Source organism: Pseudomyrmex gracilis, unplaced genomic scaffold (genome assembly GCF_002006095.1).
Source record: "Pseudomyrmex gracilis isolate BER0280 unplaced genomic scaffold, ASM200609v1 scaffold_51, whole genome shotgun sequence".
NCBI lineage: Eukaryota > Metazoa > Arthropoda > Insecta > Hymenoptera > Formicidae > Pseudomyrmex > Pseudomyrmex gracilis.
Window position 1 is genome coordinate 671,759 of NW_018020635.1, and position 19,540 is coordinate 691,298.

The 19,540-nt window shown below is 42.9% G+C and overlaps 3 protein-coding genes across 7 annotated transcripts in view; 1 reads left to right on the top strand and 2 right to left on the bottom strand.

Annotated features, from left to right (window-relative positions):
• Nucleotides 1–2,024, top strand: part of LOC109853587 (odorant receptor Or1-like) — an 8,383-nt gene extending 6,359 nt beyond the window's left edge. Inside the window, exons 3-7 of one of the 2 annotated variants that reach the window (XM_020425847.1) lie at nucleotides 326–855; nucleotides 1,004–1,103; nucleotides 1,172–1,279; nucleotides 1,362–1,517; nucleotides 1,907–2,024. In XM_020425847.1, the coding sequence (XP_020281436.1) occupies nucleotides 326–855; nucleotides 1,004–1,103; nucleotides 1,172–1,279; nucleotides 1,362–1,517; nucleotides 1,907–1,960 (948 nt within the window). In that variant the 3' untranslated portion in view covers nucleotides 1,961–2,024. The remainder of the gene's footprint in view (nucleotides 1–325; nucleotides 856–1,003; nucleotides 1,104–1,171; nucleotides 1,280–1,361; nucleotides 1,518–1,906) is intronic. The other variant, XM_020425848.1, reaches the window with a different exon arrangement.
• A 22-nt stretch (nucleotides 2,025–2,046) lies between these two features.
• LOC109853588 (3-ketoacyl-CoA thiolase, mitochondrial) lies at nucleotides 2,047–4,978 on the bottom strand. Its single transcript, XM_020425849.1, has 8 exons — nucleotides 4,664–4,978; nucleotides 3,810–3,976; nucleotides 3,593–3,724; nucleotides 3,194–3,458; nucleotides 2,927–3,102; nucleotides 2,625–2,825; nucleotides 2,395–2,549; nucleotides 2,047–2,314 (listed from the first exon to the last, which is right to left on the bottom strand). The coding sequence occupies exons 1-8, from the start codon at nucleotides 4,680–4,682 to the stop codon at nucleotides 2,233–2,235; spliced, it is 1,197 nt and encodes a 398-aa protein (XP_020281438.1). The 5' UTR covers nucleotides 4,683–4,978; the 3' UTR covers nucleotides 2,047–2,232.
• A 779-nt stretch (nucleotides 4,979–5,757) lies between these two features.
• On the bottom strand, nucleotides 5,758–18,665 carry LOC109853583 (E3 SUMO-protein ligase RanBP2-like). 4 transcript variants are annotated; one of them, XM_020425833.1, is made up of 14 exons: nucleotides 18,417–18,665; nucleotides 18,161–18,277; nucleotides 17,396–17,621; nucleotides 17,105–17,281; nucleotides 16,700–17,012; nucleotides 16,264–16,565; nucleotides 16,066–16,163; nucleotides 15,853–15,970; nucleotides 9,291–15,731; nucleotides 8,958–9,185; nucleotides 8,500–8,856; nucleotides 7,394–7,713; nucleotides 7,107–7,232; nucleotides 5,758–6,983 (listed from the first exon to the last, which is right to left on the bottom strand). In XM_020425833.1, exons 1-14 carry the CDS (start codon nucleotides 18,486–18,488, stop codon nucleotides 6,933–6,935), a joined length of 8,946 nt encoding a protein of 2,981 aa, XP_020281422.1. In that variant the 5' UTR covers nucleotides 18,489–18,665; the 3' UTR covers nucleotides 5,758–6,932. The 4 variants fall into 4 exon arrangements, with proteins under 4 accessions (XP_020281422.1, XP_020281420.1, XP_020281424.1 ...); XM_020425831.1 differs by having other exon boundaries at nucleotides 7,394–7,716; XM_020425835.1 differs by lacking the exon at nucleotides 18,161–18,277.
• Nucleotides 18,666–19,540: the final 875 nt, after the last annotated feature.

Genomic DNA, 19,540 nt, shown 5'->3' on the forward strand with positions numbered 1-19,540 from the left:
AAATGCGGTGTTGTAATTACTGTCGTTCGAGAAAAGATGGAAAAAAAAGAAATTGTTTTCGATAAATGCGGACGATTATTTTTTATATTAAATTTCTACTCATATAAAAATTTTTATTTCATTTTTACACATATGTATATTTTATTATATATTTTATTAAATTGTTGGATTCTATTGTTTATATATGTTTAAATATATGACTGACAATAGTAATATAAATGACATGTGAAAATTGTGTGAACATGAAAAAACTTTATAATTTCATCATCTTTCACATTTCAATATTTGTCTACAACAAAAGAACGCATTTTAAATATACTTCAAGGTGGTCGTTCTTCTCACTCGTCAGTCGCGGATTCGGGCTCTCCTGGATTTAACCAGTAGCCCGGCATTCAATCACAAGGCGCATCACGATCTCTTCGTGACCTACACGTGGAAGGGCCTGTTCCATTATGCGGCCTATCAAAGTTTCGGCGCCACAGCGGTATTCTGTTGGGGCATCACACCCATCGCCGATCTACTGGCCGGTCGTTCGCGTCAGCTGCCGATGGAGGGATGGTACCCTTACAACGTAACGAGAACGCCGGCGTTCGAGATCACCTCCGCGCATCAAGGAATCGCCATAATAATCGCTTGTTTTCACAATGTAGCGATGGACACGTTGATCACCGGCATGATCACGGTCGTTTGTTGCCAGCTGGCGATTCTTGAGCGGAACATCGTCTCGATAGGTAACGAGAAGACGAACGGTTCCTCGGCGCGTAACGACAAGAGCCAGTTGCTGATAGCCGAGAAGAGAGTTTTGTTCTATCGGAGTCTGAAGCAGTGCGCGGTGCACAGCAATATGATACATCAGTAAGCAGTCGCTTTGTTTAATGAAACAAAAAACATTTGTGAAAACTTTGGTAATACAAATAAACAAAAGAATAGGGAAAGTAATTATAAACACATTTACACGTTCTGGCTTGGACTTGACAAAATCAAATTCCGTTTTGACTTGCAGTTTCACGCGAGAAATTCAAGATATCTTCGGCACCGTCATTTTCTTTCAACTTCTCTCGAACTGCGTTATCATTTGCTTGATCGCTTTCAACGTGTCGCAGGTATAAATCCGATCATTACCGATCCCGGCATTCTTGCAAATTCTCACGGAATCGCGGTTGTGTCGCAGATGAAGATTTACATCCCGGAAGTGCTGATCGGCATGCTGACATACATGTGCTGCATGACGTATCAGATATTCATCTTTTGCTGGCACGGTAACGAGGTGCATCTTCACGTGAGTGTTTAAAAAAAATGTTATATATTTAAAAATTTACTTGAACGCGGCGATTGTGAGAAAAAAGACGCGGTTGTTTCAGAGCGTGCGCATAGTCACGGCTGCGTATTCGAGCAATTGGTTCTCCGCTCCGGAAGGATTTAAACGCAATCTGCGATTCGTGATGATGAGAGCTCAAACTCCCCTCACTTTGAGCGCCGGCAATATCATGTTACTGTCACTGGATACTTTTGTTCAGGTGCGTAGATTATTTTTTAAATATTTGTCTAAAGTAAAAAATCAATTCAATTAAATTTATTAAGAAATAAAATATCTTTTCCACAGCAATGATTGATTTTTAGCTTCGAGAATATCAATATCTTGATGTAAAAATGACTGTCAATTTTTATTAGATCCTAAACACGGAACCACAAACCTCCATTAGATGTTCATTAGACGTCACACGAAGTTGTGGATGACCCACACGTCTCGATGAACGTCTAATGGACGTGTGTGGGTCTTCAATACCTACCAAGAACATATTTTATTTATTGATCTGACAGTGTTGTTTAAACTGTTCAGGCATTTTTTTAATCATTGCCTAAAAATGTTTAGAAAAAAAAGCTAATGGTTTTTGCAATATTTTAGATACTACGGATGTCCTACTCGATTTTTACTGTACTTCAAGGTTCAACTATCTAACGACAAACTCTGCTATCGATGAATTTCACACCTATACGTTTCCTTGAGAGTAAAAAAAAAAAAAACAACACTGAAATGCGGTGAAAAACATTAAACCATAAATTATCAATATATTCTTTAACAGTTTTTACATTGTTGTAAGAAAATAGTGTAAAATATCTTTGCAAATGTGTATAAAAATATTTTTCATGATTTTCCATATAATTGTATACCGTATATATATATCATTAAGAGCGTAAAAAAATAAGTAACAAGTGTTTAATTGTTGTTTATTACAACGCTTCCAGCAACAGAGCGATTCCCTGGCCACCGCCGATGCAAGCAGATCCTATACCGAACTTACCTTTTCGTCTCCTGCAAAAAAAAACATAGATAAGTACATTCATATATATTTAAACAAATGTAGCAGCTTATAGAGTACCAAAGAGACGTGCCTGAGTTCGTGCACCAAGTGAGAAGTGATCCTGCTACCGGAGGCGGCCAACGGATGTCCCAGGGCGATACCACCACCATTCTCATTCAATTTATTTAGGTCCAGGTTCAAGTCTTTCGCGCAGGCTAAAGTCTGAGCTACGAACGCTTCATTGATCTATCAATCAATAAAACAAAAAATTAACAAGAGTAAATTTTTCTACAGATTACAGATAAAGTAAAAATCTCTCACCTCGATCAGATCCATGTCATCGAGTGTCTTGTTTGTAAGTTTCAACAAGTTCTTGATCGCCGGTGCGGGACCGATTCCCATAATACTTGGCTCCACACCAACAATGCTGTATCCCACTAAACGGGCTAGCGGCTTCAAGCCTTCCGTCTTAACGGCCTCTTCGCTGGCTAAGATCACAGCACCTGCTCCGTCGCAGATTCCCTGAAAGAAAAAAAAAAAAAAAAAAAAAACAGAAATTAAGAAGTTAACTTAACATTTCTCTATATAGCTATAATAAATGAAGAAAAACTGATAATGCGTACCGATGAAGAACCGGCCGTGACCAAACCATCTTTCTGGAAAACTGGCTTTAGTTTAGCGAGGGTCTCGATTGTTGTTTGCGGACGTGGGTGTTCATCGACGCTGACAGAAGTGTTCTGCTTCTTAATTGTTACTTGCACAGGCGCTATTTCCTCATTAAAACGGCCCGCATCGTTAGCTGTAAAGTGTGTTTAAATAGATTTGAGCCTACCAAGCACTTTTACAATTCTTCTATTTAACGAGAGATTTCTATTTTTCTCTCCGCTTACCAGCTTTCCAGCGTTGATGACTGCTCAAAGCAAATTGGTCGACTTCCTCTCTTTTCAAGTTGTACTTGGCACCGAGTTTTTCCGCGGTCACACCCATAGGTAAATTGCAGTAAGTGTCTTTCAATCCAAGCCAGAGCGAGTCCTCAAAGTCAAATTTCTGACCCAGAACGGTGCCGTAACGAACGTTCCTTACAACAAAAGGAGATTGGCTCATGTTTTCCGCACCACCAGTTAAAACGATCTTCGATTCTCCCGTCAAAATACTCTGCAATAAAAAAACAATTGTTACAACACTGAAGTTATCTTTACATTATTGCTCTGTGTAATTGTTTCTGTGTGAAGAATTTTCAATCAAATACTTGTTTTCTCAAGAATGTTATTAGAATTCTCTCAACTTACATGAGCTCCAGTGACAACCGCTTGAAAACCAGAACCGCACAGTCTGTTCACGCCGAGTGCTGGTTTTTCCAATGGGATTCCTGATTTCAACAAAACGTGTCTAGGTAGAAAAGCTCCATCGGAGGATGACAACTACAAAATTAAAAGTTAGACACGCATTGAATGTTTGTAAGGAAAATGCGAGTCAAATTTATTATTCGATTGTGCAAACACTCACCGTTAGAACGTGTCCAAATACCACACTGTCGATCTTATCGGGTTTCAAGCCTGCCGACTGAATCGCAGCCGTCGATGCGACAACCGCCAAGTCGGTTGCGCTTTTATTAACAAACATACCGCCCATTGTGCCAAATGGGGTGCGTTTTGCGGCGACAATAAAAATACCTGTGGAAAAAAGATACGTTAGATGTCAACAGCTCCATGCAATATCTAGATAATAAATTTCTAATTAAGTTTTTGCTCTGTATGGGACGGTATACTATCGTTTACAAAAATTGACGAAAACAGAAATTTTCGCATATATTTAAAAGTAAAACTTACATACATTCGATATAAAATTTTTACAAAACTTACATTTAAACTATTCGAAAATGGAACGTATCGAGTGTATTCTAATCTTAATTCCTGCGATAGGTGAACATATATGCAACATATCCCCGACAGGAAAACATTTATGAAATTATGTGACAAAATCTTGCATAAAAATTGATGGATGATTTGCAATTATGTAGATATATCTTGAGAAATAGATTTTACACGTGTACAAATTACCGCAAATGTGCTTGACAAGTATGCGCTACTATTCTCTCACACTGTACTTGTTGCACTCACATTTCTTTCTTTTTTTTTAAAAAAAAGGTTTTAATTTTATTTTACACACGCGAAAAAACTTTACGACAAAACGGACAAACATGCGGTCGGAAAAACAGATCTATTTTTTTTTTTTAATACACAAATTTTCAAATTTTGATCGAGATATCGTGCGCATCCGCGTCGTAGTATTTTCAAAAAGTTTGTAAATTCTTCAAACAAAAATTAGAAATATGAATAAAGTGGAACAAACACACATACCTTTCGTTACGATCGACATCGTGAGGAATTATTAGAGAAATGTTATAATTTAACTGTAAATTCGTAGATATATAAGTTCGAACAGGATCAAAGTCCAAGTCACGTTAATCAGCTGTGCGTCGACGTTGAATCAGAAATGCCAGATTCTGAACACACTTGGACTGCGTTCGGAGAGCGCGCTATCAGCGCTTTAGCGTCATTCTATCTTTATTGCTCATTAGATGTAAAACAAAGATAGAATGACGCAATAGCGCTAATAGCGTGCTGCCCGAACGCAGCCCAAGGATGCGCACTATCAGCGCTATTGCATTATTCTATCTTTGTTTTACATCTAACGAGCAATAAAGATAGAATGACGCAACAGCGCTGATAGCGCGCTCCCCGAACGCAATCCAAGTGTTCAGAATCTGGCATCTCTGCGTCGAATGTTTACGAACTAAAACTGCTACATCACGAACGAGAGAAGGGGCGCGTATCTCACTCGTATCTTTGTCATATCACATATTTTATCAAATCACTATTGTATCAAGAAAAAAAAAATATATATATATATATACCGATAGGTAATTATCTCAATATCTGTAATAATAACAGATGTTTCCACCTTTGTGTTAAAAAATTATACATTTAAATTGTTCTCACTCTTCAAATGTTCAATTCTTATTGCAGTAAAAATTGTTTAAAACGAACTTGAACGAGATTTAATAAAGTTAAAAAAAAGCATGATGCAAAAAATGTCACTTACCTGGACAGAGAAATACAAATTTTTAGAAATGAAAATGTTAATCCACTTACACATCCGGAATTGATCCGCGAACAGTCCTGGATGTTTGAATGAGTGGATTACAAAAAAAAGAGAATAAATTGTTCTTTCTTACCTTTTCTAAAACACCATGGCAAACTCTCATAAATCCTTATAACATTTTGTTTTATAATTCAAGACAAGTATATTTTATTACTCAATACCGATCATAAGATCATGTATAGTATTTACAATGTTTTTCGACATACTACACCAGAGCTTTGAAATACAATCGAGTACTTATATAATCTTAATCGGTAAAAAATAAATCGTCAACGTGCTACATTTTTTGTTTTTTTTTTTTTTTTTGTGCTATCGTGTGTATCATCGGCTGTATTCTGAGCATGTATGCGTGTCTTCGCATCGTCGACAAAATGTCCACAAGTACATTTAATTTGAAAAAAATATATAGTTTTGAGGACAGTTTTTTCTTCTCGACTTATAATCGGTGTATGTGTGTGTGTGTGTGTGAAATGCTTCCATTGTTAAATAAAAAATGTTTCGTTTTTTGTTTCTCTAGTTGGCACATATCACATGTTATTACGAGAAAAAAGAAGAGAAAACAACGCTCTTAGACTAGTATAAAAAAATTGATCAACTTAAACGATGTGACGTGTAATCCGCGTTTGTTGTTTTGTTTTTTTTTCTCGTGCAGTTTTAATAAATATTGCTCGCGACACAAAACTGATCGCATAAACGTGCACTTGATAAATAATCGAATTCATCAGATTTCGTTACTCGAGTCTAAAAAAAAACAAAAAAAAAAAAGAAAGAGGAGAAGAGTAGAGTATGTACGTTATGTAAAGATGAATGTACGTTCTTCTATTTCAGGCTATTAAAAACCAGGAATTCTCTTAATTTTTTCGGATGTTTCACATGTTTCTTCGATCATACTAATCGCCAGAGTTAAAACTTGTTGTCACGCGTGAGATTTTGGGAGAAAAATTTTAAAAAACTCTTCGCGAAGCTTTGAATAATGTCAAGCCTGCGGCACACATTAAGCCCATCTTTTTTGTGGCTGGATCGCGAACAATTATTTTTGACAAAAATCGCAATCGATCTTACACTCGCAATCCAGCGCAAAAGAAGCATCGTGCGGTAAACTTTAAGTTAAAAAAAAAAAAAAAAAAATCGAGCGTATTTTTCTGAGCGAGTCAGTTTGCAAAGTAACGAAAACAAATTCTAAAAAAAAAAAAAAATAAATAAATAGATAAAAAAATAAGAAACCGATCTTCCTCAATGAAATCTCTCGAGAAACAGCTCGACTTTTTTTTTTTTCGGTAGAAAATTTGTCTAAAGAATTCTGTATTCTTTTTCAAGCAACACTCTCTGCTGTTATTCGTTGCAGCTTGCGAGCGAGGTGAAACAACCTGGTTACATAATTTATACTAAAGTAGGAAGATAATGAGAATTACTTAGTAACAGCCAATCGCGCGCGCGGTTTATACTATTACAGCTCGTTTGTCTTCAATATTCTTGATATTCGACGACACCGGCTTGCTTCGCGCTGACCACTCCCTGTAAAAAAATTCATGTCATCTTGTATTTTTTCTGAGCAGTTTGAAAAGAGAGAAGCGCGCGCGATTTTTCTCAAAGATGTTAAATCTACTTATGCGACTCCTTTTTTTGGCCAAAACTTACATCCTCGAAAAACGTGCATATCTCTTGCGCCGCTTGCTCCGACGAGAAAACCGCCCTCAGAATTCTTCTCGTGGGAACCTCCAAGGCGTAATCGATTCCGCTCCACGTACACTCTTTGCCGTCCACCTTTGCGATAAAAAAAAAATTAGCAACTTAATTATAATTTTCTTGAAAAAGTCGAAATAAAAACTAATCTAATGTATTTTGAAGTAACTGATTTCTGTGAAAAGATGCAAAACACAAGTGAACAAATCAATCATCTGTGAACGTCACAACTTTGTTATTACCTCCATGACACTGTCTACGCAGATGATGATGTTGACCGCAGAATCGTCCGATTCGTCGAGCTTGAAAACGATCCTCTCTGCGAAGATCTCGGAGTCGTAATGAATCGCCAAGTTTCCCAAGCCGATGAGCGTCCAGTTGCTCTCCTCCTTGGAGAATTTCCAATAAACGGTAGCGCGTTTCTCGATTATGGGAAACATCTCCTGATCGTCCTCGTCCTCGTCGTCTTCCTCTTCCTCCTCGTCATCCTCTTCCCCGTCGTCTTCTTCCTCGTCGTTTCCCCGATCGTGTTCCTCGCTCTCCTCGATAATGTAACGCTCTTCTTCTGTGCGAATATACAAAATCAACGTGAGAAACACATGCGTTTCGCGTCAATCGGAGACTTCGTCAGAGAGAATTCAAATTTGTGTGTGTAAAACGCATTTCATTAAATAATCTGAAATCGCTTACTTGTCAAACTACAATCAATTGTAAATCGCAAACCGTAAGCGCGACGTCTAACAACATGAATACATTCTCGCCGTTGTCTCCCAGTGCAATTTACAAGAACACGTAAAATGAGAGCAATGCTTGAAGATACAATACTTTATTGTTACATGTTACATTATATGTGTGTGTATATATATATATAGCATAATAAAATTTCGTGTTTGTATAAAATAATAAACAGGCGATTTAACAAAACTGATATTTCTTCTATTTTTTTTTTTTTAATAAAAATTAAATAAATGTTACATGTATGTAGGATAGAACGTATAAAAACGTCAACACACATCGCCTCTCGATTGCATAAATAAATATTCGGTTTCACATATAACATACACTTACATACTGTGATACATCATGTTCTAGTTTTGTAACCGGATAAACGCTACTAGGTGTGAAGAAAACGCTAGGTGTGAAAACAAACACGCTACTTGTGTGACGCGATTATCTTAAACTAAAATAAACAGCATGTGCTAAATTAACTTAAATAATCGATCATTAACAAATGAATGAGTTGAGTACATCGCAAAGAAACAAAAAGCGTGACACATCGGATGCAAAACGGAGAAAGCTAACGGAGTGGTAGGCGGGGCAAGAGTCTCGCGAATTAAAACCTATATACCTTGAACGGTTTTCTTCTCGAGCAATTCCTGCTGTATCTTGTCGATATGCGTCTTAAACTGTTGGGCCAGCTCGGACGTTTTGAATTTAATGGCCAGTTGCTCGACCATCGGTTCCTGATCGATGTAATTCATGCCGGCCCACACCCAGGCCTTGTCCGACGTCGAGAGCGGTTTGAACTCAACGTCGGAAGTGATCAGGAAGTTGCAAACCACCTTGTGAACCTGTTCCCGACGCAGCAGCAATCGGTAAGTGCCGTGGCCGGCGTGATGCAGGATCTTCATCTCGCCGATTCCGCGTTCCTTCCACTCTTTAGTCGCGTTGTCGTACCTATACAGTTTGGCTCGGTGATAGAACACTGTAAAACAAAAAATACAGCGTGTTTATATCTGACACAATTGTTTTTTTTTGATGATATTGAGACGCGCACAATCTCGGAGGGAATATATAACGTCTTACCTTTCTCTTCATCCTCTTCGCCAGTTCGGACCTCAATAGCGTCTGGTAAAGGTATTATGGGCTCGAACTGAGGATCGTGTTCTTGCTCGTTATCCACTTCCTCGTCTTCCTCGTTGTCCTCTTTCTGCGCTGAAGCGCTCTGCGACGTTTTCGTCGAGCTGTTTAACGATGTGTTCGATTTCGAGCCGAACACTGACGAGCCCGCTCCGGCGAATTTGAAATTGGGATCTGTGAGGAAAACAAATAATTGAACGCGGTGAACGAAATTGAACTCGCTTGTAAATAACAATGGGAACAATTTTACTAGGATTAGATGCGAGTATGCGTACGTACCCGCTTTGAAGGCCTCCGGCCGCGCCGCCGCTGCGGCGAGCGTCGAGAACGATATACCATTGTTGGAGAAGAGATTGCTTTCCTCGCTCTTCTGAGCGTTGTCCGATGGTTGCGCGCTGAAGACGTTCGACGCTGTCGTTGTCGCCGCCGTGCTGAAGATGTTGGTCGTTGCCGGCGGCGGCGGCGGCGGCGTTGTCGTCGTTGCTAACGTTCCGCCGAAGAGGTTCTTGGCTACCGTTGGCGCCTCGCCGAAGACTGTTGATGATGATTTATTGAAGATGTTTGGTACTGTCGTTACCTGCGTTGTTCCGCCTAGGTTCGTAGTCGTCGTTGCAGTCATCGTTCCGCTCAAGATACCAGACGTAGTTGTTGATACCGTAGTTGTTAGCGTTACGCCGAAGATGTTTGTCGTCTGCGTGGAACCGCCAAACGACGAAGCGTTGCCAAACGTCATCTTGGGGAATGGCGCGGTTCCGGTGCCGAACACCGAATTGGTAGACTGACTAGGCTGATCGACAGTTGATTTGGTCGTGTCGTTAGCATTGGAAGATGGCGAAGAGAACAGGAACGAATTAGGCTTCATAGTAATGCCAGACGTCGGCGCGCTTTGCACGGAGTTGGTCGTACTGGTGGTTGTGACGGAGGTTGTCTTCGCGAAGACATTGGTGGGACTGTTGTTGAAGTTTCCTCCGAAGATAGACGGCGAAGTCGTGTTCAAGGTACCGCCGAATATGTTCTTGCCGGTATCGAAACTAAAAGTAGACGTTTTGAATACAGACCCGCCGGTCGGTGTCGCCTGACTGAATACCGATTGGCCCGCGGTGCTGACTATTACGTTGGAAGCGGTCGGAGGCGGCGGGCTTTGAATACCGGAAGGACTGCAAATCTTGGCGTTCTCGAGCGAGGCCGTCGTCGTAGTCGTCGTCGTCGTCGTCGTTTTTTCAGTTTCATTGACATTGAATTGAGGATTCATGCCAAACGAGTAGGTCATAGTCTTCTTGTCGTTAAACAGTTTCAGGTCCCCGGTACCGAAGCTCATCGTGGAGCTATCAAAGATGTTCGAGGCGGGTACCTTGAACGTCGTGCCGGACGTTGTTGTGCGGGTGGGAAATTCGCTTTTCGACTGAGCGGTTTCTGAAGTGATCTTGGAGTCGTTCGACACCAATGAAGCTGTGCTCGAAGCGAGTTTGACGGAGTCGTTTCTCGACGAGATAACTGGCTTTTCTTTCGACGGAGACCTCCAGTTTGTCGAACTTTGCGAACAAGCATCCGAATACAGCACAATGCTCGGTTCTTTGCAACCTATGCAGCCGGGACAGTCATCTTTTTGTTTGTAAGCATAAAAGTTCTCTGGGAGCTGTAGCTTCAAGGCGGCCTCTTTTTCTTCAGACGAGACCTTCGTCTCGTAAACGATCTCGATCTCTTCGGCTGACGAGCCGGCGATCTTCGCCGGCGTTTTCGCTGTTACCGGTTTGTTCGCTTTCTCACTGCTGCTGGTGATCGAATTAATATTTTGTCTGGCGTTATCGATCGCTTTCTTGAAGTCCTCCGCAATTTCCGACGTTTTAAAGCGGCAAGCGAACTGCATGTATTCGATCTCACCCTCGCTATAATCGGCCGTGGTCCACAGCCACGTTTTCTCGTCCTTCGATGTGAACTCCAAGTCGGCGGTCAACAGATGATTCAGACACAGCTTAAGCACGTGATCACGTCGCATGATCAGTCGCAGTTTGCCAGTCTCCTTGTGGCGCAGTAACTTGATGTCGCCGAGTCCGCGTTCCTTCCATTCCTTCACCGTGGCGTCGAACCTGAACAACTTCGCCCGATGACTGTAGAGCATCTCCTCGTCTTCCTCACCGGTCTTCACCTCGATCTTGTCCGGCAACGGCACGATCGGCGAGAATTGAATATCGTCATTCTCCACGACTTCGTCCTCGCTATTTTCACCACCACCGCCAGGCGACTTGACCGGTGACTTGGACGTGAAATTAAAACCGAACGTTTTGCTTGGCGAGCCAAAGATGAACGAGCTGTTCGAGGTGGGTTTGACTGACGTTTGCTTGTCACCGAACACGAAACCGCTCGCAGTACCAGTTTCTTCAGATTTCACCGGAGTTGTTTTGTCGCTCTTGTCCTCCGTCTTGGACATTCGGAAGCTGAAACCGGTGTTGCTCGTGTCCTTAGCGACATCTTTGGGAATGCCGAAAGAAAACGTGGTGATCGGCATCGTGGAAGAGGACGAGGACACCTGGAAGATATTGATTTGCTGAGGCTTGGGCGGCTGTGACGGGTCCTTGGGCGTGTCGCACGCGACGCAATACACGTTCGTATTGGAGTTTACAACGAGACAGCTCGAGCAAGGCCAGGAACCGGCGGCCGGCTTGAACATTTCCGACAGTGGCGGTTTACCGGAATCGAAAGGTTTATTAGTCGAGCTGGTTTTGTTGCTTGTCGCTAACGACGGCGACGGTGCCTCGCAGCACGCACACTTTGCTTGTGCGGCGTCGTTTCTGTTGTAACAGGCTTGACACTCCCAGGAACCGGCTGGCGGTTTGAACATTTCCGACAAGGACTGAGATTTGTCCGTCGTTTGGTTCTTGTTCTCGCTTGTTCGGACTGCTCCTTTTTCGAGCTCCTTCGCGACTTCGCCTGGGTTGGAACCCTTAGCTAGCTTCTGTTGGCAACTCGACACGATGCTGTAGAACTGCGCGGCCAGTTCCTGCGTGCGGAAAGTCGCTGTGTGCAACAGCTTCTTGCTGGCTTCTTTGCCCTCGGGAGCGGTCCACTTGACAATCATAGTGTTGGGTTTGTACGTAAACGCCATGTCCAGCGGGACTTCGTGCCCGTAGACGTTCTTATTTCCATCGTCCGTCAGTAACAAACGAAGCTTGCCGGACTTTGTGTCCAACAATAACGTCAGCAAACCTGAACGTTTTGTCTTCGATTGTTTCAAGTTGACGTCTTGGCAATGAAGACTCATTTTTTCACTGAACAACTTCCGTTCGTTCTCGTTCTGCGATCGCAGAGTTTCCTCGCCGATCAACGCAGCGGGTCTTGTGCCGGGCGGATGAGGTCTTCTCAGTGGCGTGATATTCTGTCCAGTCGTGGTAAATGGCGTTGTAGCAGCAGATATGGCCGCTCCTTGATTCAATTCGGACAACTGCGAAGGCGTTGTCGAGGGCGCGGAGAAAACATATCCGGTAGGCGTCGAAGTGTTAGTTGTGATGACAGCAGTCTCGAACTTAGTGGTGGTTGGCTTTGTGAAAGAAAATACACTGAACGGATTGACTTTTGGCGGTTCCTCGGGTTTCTTCAACTCGCTCGGGTCAGCGTCTTTGACTTCTTGAATGATAGGCTTTGAGCTGAAGGAAAATCCTCCCAACGTTGTCGCGCACGGTTTCGGTTTATCCGCTTCCGTCGCTGAACTGATCTTGACTTGTTGCGGTTTTTGAATCTTGGATGTGTCGGAAGAAACGGAAACTTTTTCGACGGTCTTAGACGGTTTCTCGGGCGACGCTGTTAAGGTAAGTTTGACCTGATCGAAGGCCTCTTTGAACGCTGTCGCGTCATCCGCGGTTTTAAACCTGATGCAGAGCTTCTCCATTTTCATCTCCTCGTCGGCGAAATCATTCGCGAACCAGCACCAAGCCTTGTCGCTATTCGCCAGAGGAATCAACTCCATATCGGGTCTCAGCATGTGATTTGCACAGATCTTAAGAACCTGATCGCGGCGCATCAGCAGACGCACTTTGCCCTCTGTGTTGCGCAGCAGTTTCACGTAACCGACGCCGCGCTCTTTCCACTCCTTGTCGACGAAGCGGAACAGCTTGGCCCGGCTGCAATACAAAGTGTCTTCGTCTTCTTCACCGGTGAAAACTTTCACTTTAGCGGGCAACGGTATGACGGGCACGAAATCTGGTATCGGGTCGTGTTCCTGCTCGCACAACTCCGCTGATGTGTTCGACGACTCGATCGACTCGTACGTAGGTTTAACGACACTATCGGCTTTGTTCTGAGCGCTCGACAGAGCCCCGCTGATGGTTGTCTGATTGATTGTGATTGTGGACAATTGTGGACTGGACGTCGGATTGACATAAGTTGACGGCATGTTGACACCAGGCGGCATGTAGAAAGTAGTCGGCGGTAGGTTAACGGTGGTCGGTATAGTGGCCTGTGACGGCATGGGAATCTGGTAGCAATGCGGCGCGTTAGACGGCACCGACGGTTTAACCGTCGTTGTCGTCGGTGTCGTCGGTAGCACTGTCATCGCTGTAGTTGCTGTTGCAACGGCGGGCATTGGTGAGGAGAAAGTGGCGACTGGTCCGCTTCCGAGTCGGTACTGTGGTGGTATGGTAACGCTCAGAGTCGGCTGAGCGGGCGGCGCCGTAGTCGGCAACGTGTCGGACGACGTGATGACCACATTCACGGGCGGCGTCTTGTTCACCGGCGCGTCCTTGATAATCGTTGCCGTCTCCGACTTTGCTCGCGGCATCTCCAATTTCTGCGGCAGCTGCAGATTCGCCGGACTCGCTGTTGCGGCGGGCACTGTCGCCGTCGACATGAGATCGGACAGTTGCGACGGTAAGGCCGATCCGAACAGGCCTTGCTGCAGCGGAGTCTCCGGCATCTTAGACTGATTCGGATACAACACCGGCATTGGATATACATGCGGATACAGGGACGGCAAGCCAGCCTGAGCGTTCGGGTCGGTGAACGGTATTCCTTGATAATATCCTTGGAAGATAGTTGCCGGGGGTGGGTACAGAGGGGGATAGGATTGTCGATGCTGCGGAGCAAATATGTTGCCGGAGATCGCAGACGCCGGTCCGGTTGACTGATTCTGGTAGTTCAAGTCGGCATACTCATCGTCGTCGAGAATGTAGAAGTCATCAGGATCGACAGGCGGATTGACGTTCTGTTGTTGTACACGCTGTTGTTGTTGTTGCTGCTGCTGTTGTTGCTGTTGCTTCTGATTTTCTTTGCGAGACTCTATCACTTCCTTCGCCAAACTGTCCATCTTCTCGGTCAGTGTTTTCATCTGAGTCATCATGTTCTTCGTCTGCTCCATCATGTTCTTCATCTGCTCGGTCAGCTCTTGCATTTCGTTGTCACGCGACTGCATCATCTGACGTATCTGAGCGTCGAGACGCTCCGGACTTGGGCGCGCCTCCATGCGCGTCCTCGACAGATTGAGGTGTTCCTGATACTGCGGTCTGTACGGCGTGCTGGTAGCTTGTTTTGACGTGCGGTGAACGTTTCTCTGAGGAGTGCTCAATATATTCGGACTGTTGTTCAGAGTCGTTACTATCGGCAGCGTCGAATTGTTGACCGCCTGTTCGCCGACGCTGTGAGCGGACGAATAACTCTCGTCCGACACACCGTCGATGTCATTTCTGCTCAAATCACCTCTGCCCAGATCAGGATCTATTCTCTTCAACTCGTTCTCAATGTCGGTGATGTAAGAGCCGAGTTCGGCATTCAGCGGATGTTTGGGATTCATGCCGGGGCTACGAAGTCTGTCGAGTGTGAGGTAATAGCAGTTTCGCGCCTTCGATAGCATTATGACGTGCTGCGAACGCATCTCCGACGTGAGGCTCTCGCGCGGAGTGGAGTTCACTATCTCGTCGGCGAATATCTTGTAGATCTTGGCCTGTTGAAACGTCGCTTCCGGACACTTGAGCATTTGAAGAGCGTCGATGGCGCGTTCGTATTGCTTTTCGCGAATAAGTCGCTGCGCCAGCAGCAGCTTGCCTTCTTCGATCGCGTTTGTCAGTTCGATGTTGTTCATGTCCTTGCCCTGATAATTGAACAACTTCGACGGAGACATACGCAACGTCTGATTGTTCTGCAGTCTCTCCAACAGTGGTATGACGGCAGTCCAGTACAGCTCGGAACGCGTCTCCCATCTCAAAATCTGGCCGTTCTCCTCGTCCTTCTCTCTCATCGTCTTTGCCCGATAATGGAACATGCGCGCCAGATGCACCAGCAACACCGGATGCATGCCGTGATTGCCGATGCAACGAACAATCTCCAAACCTTGTTGCAATTCCTGTCGCAATTCGCCTATGTTTTCGTCCACGTTCTCCCGATTCGTGCACATCTTATAAGCGGCGGACCACCATTTCTCTTGCGCGCTTGTGGACAACGTCGTGGTCAGATCGATCGGTAGTGTCAGTAATTTATCAGGATTCACAAAGCTGCCTAGCTGTTGTTCCTCTAAAATTACGTATGAGCAGAGTATCGCCGCGTTCAGGAACGCGTCGATGTCGATCAGACACAGACTGTCGGGCGCCGCCTGATTTGTGTTGAATACCGAAAACTGCAGCGCCGGGAAGATGTGCGAGTACTGATCCGGATACGGAGCGTCTTTCTGCTGAGGCCGATTCTCCAGACCGAGCCAGATCTGATGATGCAACGACGCGGGCCACACCTCTTGCGCAACTGCAAAAAAAAAAAAAAAAAAAATCAAATACACGATTACGTGTGAAAAAAATTACAAAATATACAGAAGATATTAATCCATTGATATTTCTTCACGATTTAAAATAAGGATTGCACGTACGTTGGTTGTAATGGCTCAGCTTGCTCGCGCAGAAACGCAGAGGAGGGTCGGGAACAGAATGGGTGCAGAAAAATGACTTCCGCATACGATCAAGGTGCGTCCTGGTCACGAAAATTCTCTAAAAATAAAATAAAAAAACGAGTGAATGTGCGTTTACAGCATGCTTTCCAATTGTCACAATTCGCGTAAATAAAAGTTGATTAGAAACAGTACCTGATAAATACGTTCTTTCCAAAGTCCTGTGCAAAACTTGTCGATTTTATCCATGAGTCTCTTCATATCATCCTTGGCGTAGTCTTGAAGAATGTAACCTAAAACATCACAGTGTGTATGTACATGTAATATATATTAGCAAGAATAATTAATTATCATTTTTAATTAATATCACGAGAAAAATCTCGCAGAACGTACCTGCTTGACAACATCGATACGCGGCTTCTCTCGTCCACACACTGAAATGTTCCTTGAACGAGGTATTTTCGATATAGATGTTCGCACGATTATCTATAGGAGACATATGCAACGCGGTTAACAGCAGAGGCGCGCACAGTCTTCCGGCTTCGACCCAACTACCCTGCTCGCGTTTTGTTTTGCGCAACAATAAACAAGCCAGATGAAAATTCAACTGACCCCACATGTGGTTAAGCAAATAGTCCGTGAATGGGTGCTGTTCGGAAAATTTTGACTTCATCTTGTTCAAATTTTGATCAAAACTGAAACAATCAATCATTTACTTATATTATTCGTTTTTTTTTTTTTTTTTTAATTTATATATTTTGTCGCAACTCTATTTTTTACACTATTTGTTTGAAAGTAAGTCTCTTCAAGAGATATATAATATACGCACTTGAATACTGCTTGAACTGCATCCGTATAACTTAGTTTCACATCATTGCCCTGTTCTTTGAGAGCAAGTGCTGCGTATCTATCCGATACAGATACATAGAAAAGCCAAAAAGCCCAGTCGTTGGATTTGCTCTCCTTGCATTTTGTTAGTAACTCGTAAAGCAATTGATACCAGACGATACTGTTTCTATGACAAACAGTAGATTCTACACTGACGGCGTGTTCATAAGCTTTGTCTAATTTGCCTTGCGACATGTAATGGCATAATAATTTAATACGAAGCTGGACGTCGGTTGGTCTTGCGGCCAGTTCAGCTGGAAAAATATTTCGTACATAAATATCTCGTAAACATTTTACCATTCTTCCAATTACTCTCTACATACTGAAAGTGAACATTTACACTTACATGCAATAAGAGCCTCAAGATCTTCACAGTTATTGGTTGGTCTCTCTACCTTCAACAATTTCTCCTTTAATTGAAAAACTACCGGATGATGTGGAAATTGTTTGTCAGCTCTTTCCAACCAGTACTTCACTTTGTTGACATTCATTCCTATATCTGTGTCAACTAGTAACTCGCATACTACAAAATTGAAAAAAAAAAAAAAAACAAAAAAAAACAAAGATCGATAAAAACACTATCCCAACAAAAGTATCTGAGAGATACGAAGATAAGTGTGAATGTTTGACACCTTACCTTTTAAAACGAGATCGTCTTGCTTTGCTTCTAACTCGAGAGAGGTTTTGTACTCATTCAAAGCTGCTTCCTTTTGACCAAGTGCCTCATAGGTCTGACCCAACAATTTGTGGGCACCAGCAGAACTATCTCGCACTTCTAAGTAACTAGATACATATCTTCTCGCCGATTCATAATCACCTACTTGATAATACAATTTGGCAACATTGTAACAACGAAGATTTTTCTGCAATTAAAAAGTAAAACACACAAAGACATTTTAGACAAATTGGAAAAATAAAACTTCCAAAATTTTGAAAGTAAGCTCTTGATAAAAAATTTGTTTACTTTTAAATCTTTTAAATCTACAGAGCATCGCTAGAGATTTGTTCTATCTTCAAACTTTGTTTTATAATAATTTACATATTAATTTATTTATATATTAACAAATTTAAATAAATTTATAATTTACATTTAAACGTACACAGAGTGCGCAATGTATGTAAAAACGCAACAAAACTGCAAGTAAAAAATAGTTTCTTAAAAATATTTCACTTCGAAGTCACAACAATTTTGTTATTAAATTTTGAATCCATCTTAAAATATGGCTACCGCAAATAAAAAGCTCGTTTGTCGTCACTCATACACGGAAGTTATGTAAAATATGCACGCGCAAAAAAATTGTTAAAAAAAAAAACAAAACAAAAAAATACGATACACAACTCCAATTTAATCAAAATCTGATCTAATTGAGATTTGTCGGATCGGTATTGTAAGTGGATGAACCTTTTCCCGCGAAAATTCGCCATCATTGATACGCTTGCGACTCGTGCCCACTTCCGTGCGATGACTCGAAGTCTCCGGTACATGAGGATCACACGCTGTTTTGCGCATCGTACGCGTCTGTTCAACATTGATATTGTCATCGAGGTAGAGATGGAACGTCAAAACGGGAAGAAATCGAACGGGAATGGTCGGCAAATAAAACGCCTGGGAAGGAAAACGCGACGCGAGAACCGCTCGCGGAACGAAGTAACCTTACCTCGTTGTCATTCTGCAGCTTGCTGAAGATGTTTTGCACGTGACGATCGACATCCTTCTTTGTGCGAAACATGCTGTCAGCTCCGATGCCGATCGATCAACGGAACCTCGTTTCTGTTACACTAACTGACGCGCGTTTATCGCTTTTTGCCTCGTTTTGACTCACGCTTTGTTTCGTGTATTCACCGTTCGTTCATCACGAGAGAACGTCGCAACGCACAACACGTATCTTTCAAACGGTTCCGTCGAATCCAACTGAATTCAACGCCGCCAACCGTGGCGATCGATAACGCGAATCTTTCCTAGGAACAAAAGCGTCGGAACGGCACAGCGGCGTGTCTCGCAATCCGATTACCGATGGCGGTAATCAACTCGACCGAGATTGGTCAGTCGTCGATTAATCGATCGATTAAATTGCGAATCGATTGGAATCGGTCGTTCCGCGAGAGCCGAGCATAGACGTATAATATATAGACTGCGCGTTTGGCTGAAAAGATATCTTCAACGTTGAGAGAGACAACAAACTTTGAATAGTAACTCTTTCTCTGTCTATCAATGTCTGTGGTAGGATCAGGGCCTACTGTTTCATACCACCTAACCTACCATCACCCTTTAATCTCTTCAACGTCGAAAATGTCTTCAACGTCGAGAGAGACAGCTGGTGTTGAACAGTAGCCTCATCTTTGTCTAGCGAAGTAGTGGGGGAAAAAGAAGTCTTCGCTGATTGATAGAATAGTAGTGGAAAAGTGGGGATAGAAAAATAGTGGGGGTGAAGAAGAGTGAAAGAGATTAAGGGGTTGGTAGGTTATAGGTGGTATGAAACAGTAGGCCCTGATCCCACCACAGACATTGATAGACAGAGAAAGAGTTAGGCCTGGTTTATGCGAGCAATAACTGTTAACTTATGCCGGAACCGGTAAAGTTTAACTATATGATTTTAATACTTCTGTTTATACGAAATTGCCGAATGCGTATAAACAGAAGTATTGAAATCCTAGGCTGTGTTCAGTTAAGCAAGATGGAACGAACTAATGCAGGAAATACAGGAATTGGAACTAATGAAACTAATGAAACTAATGAAAGAAGTGAAAATAGTGAAAAAAAAAGAAGGTTGGCTCCCCTGAT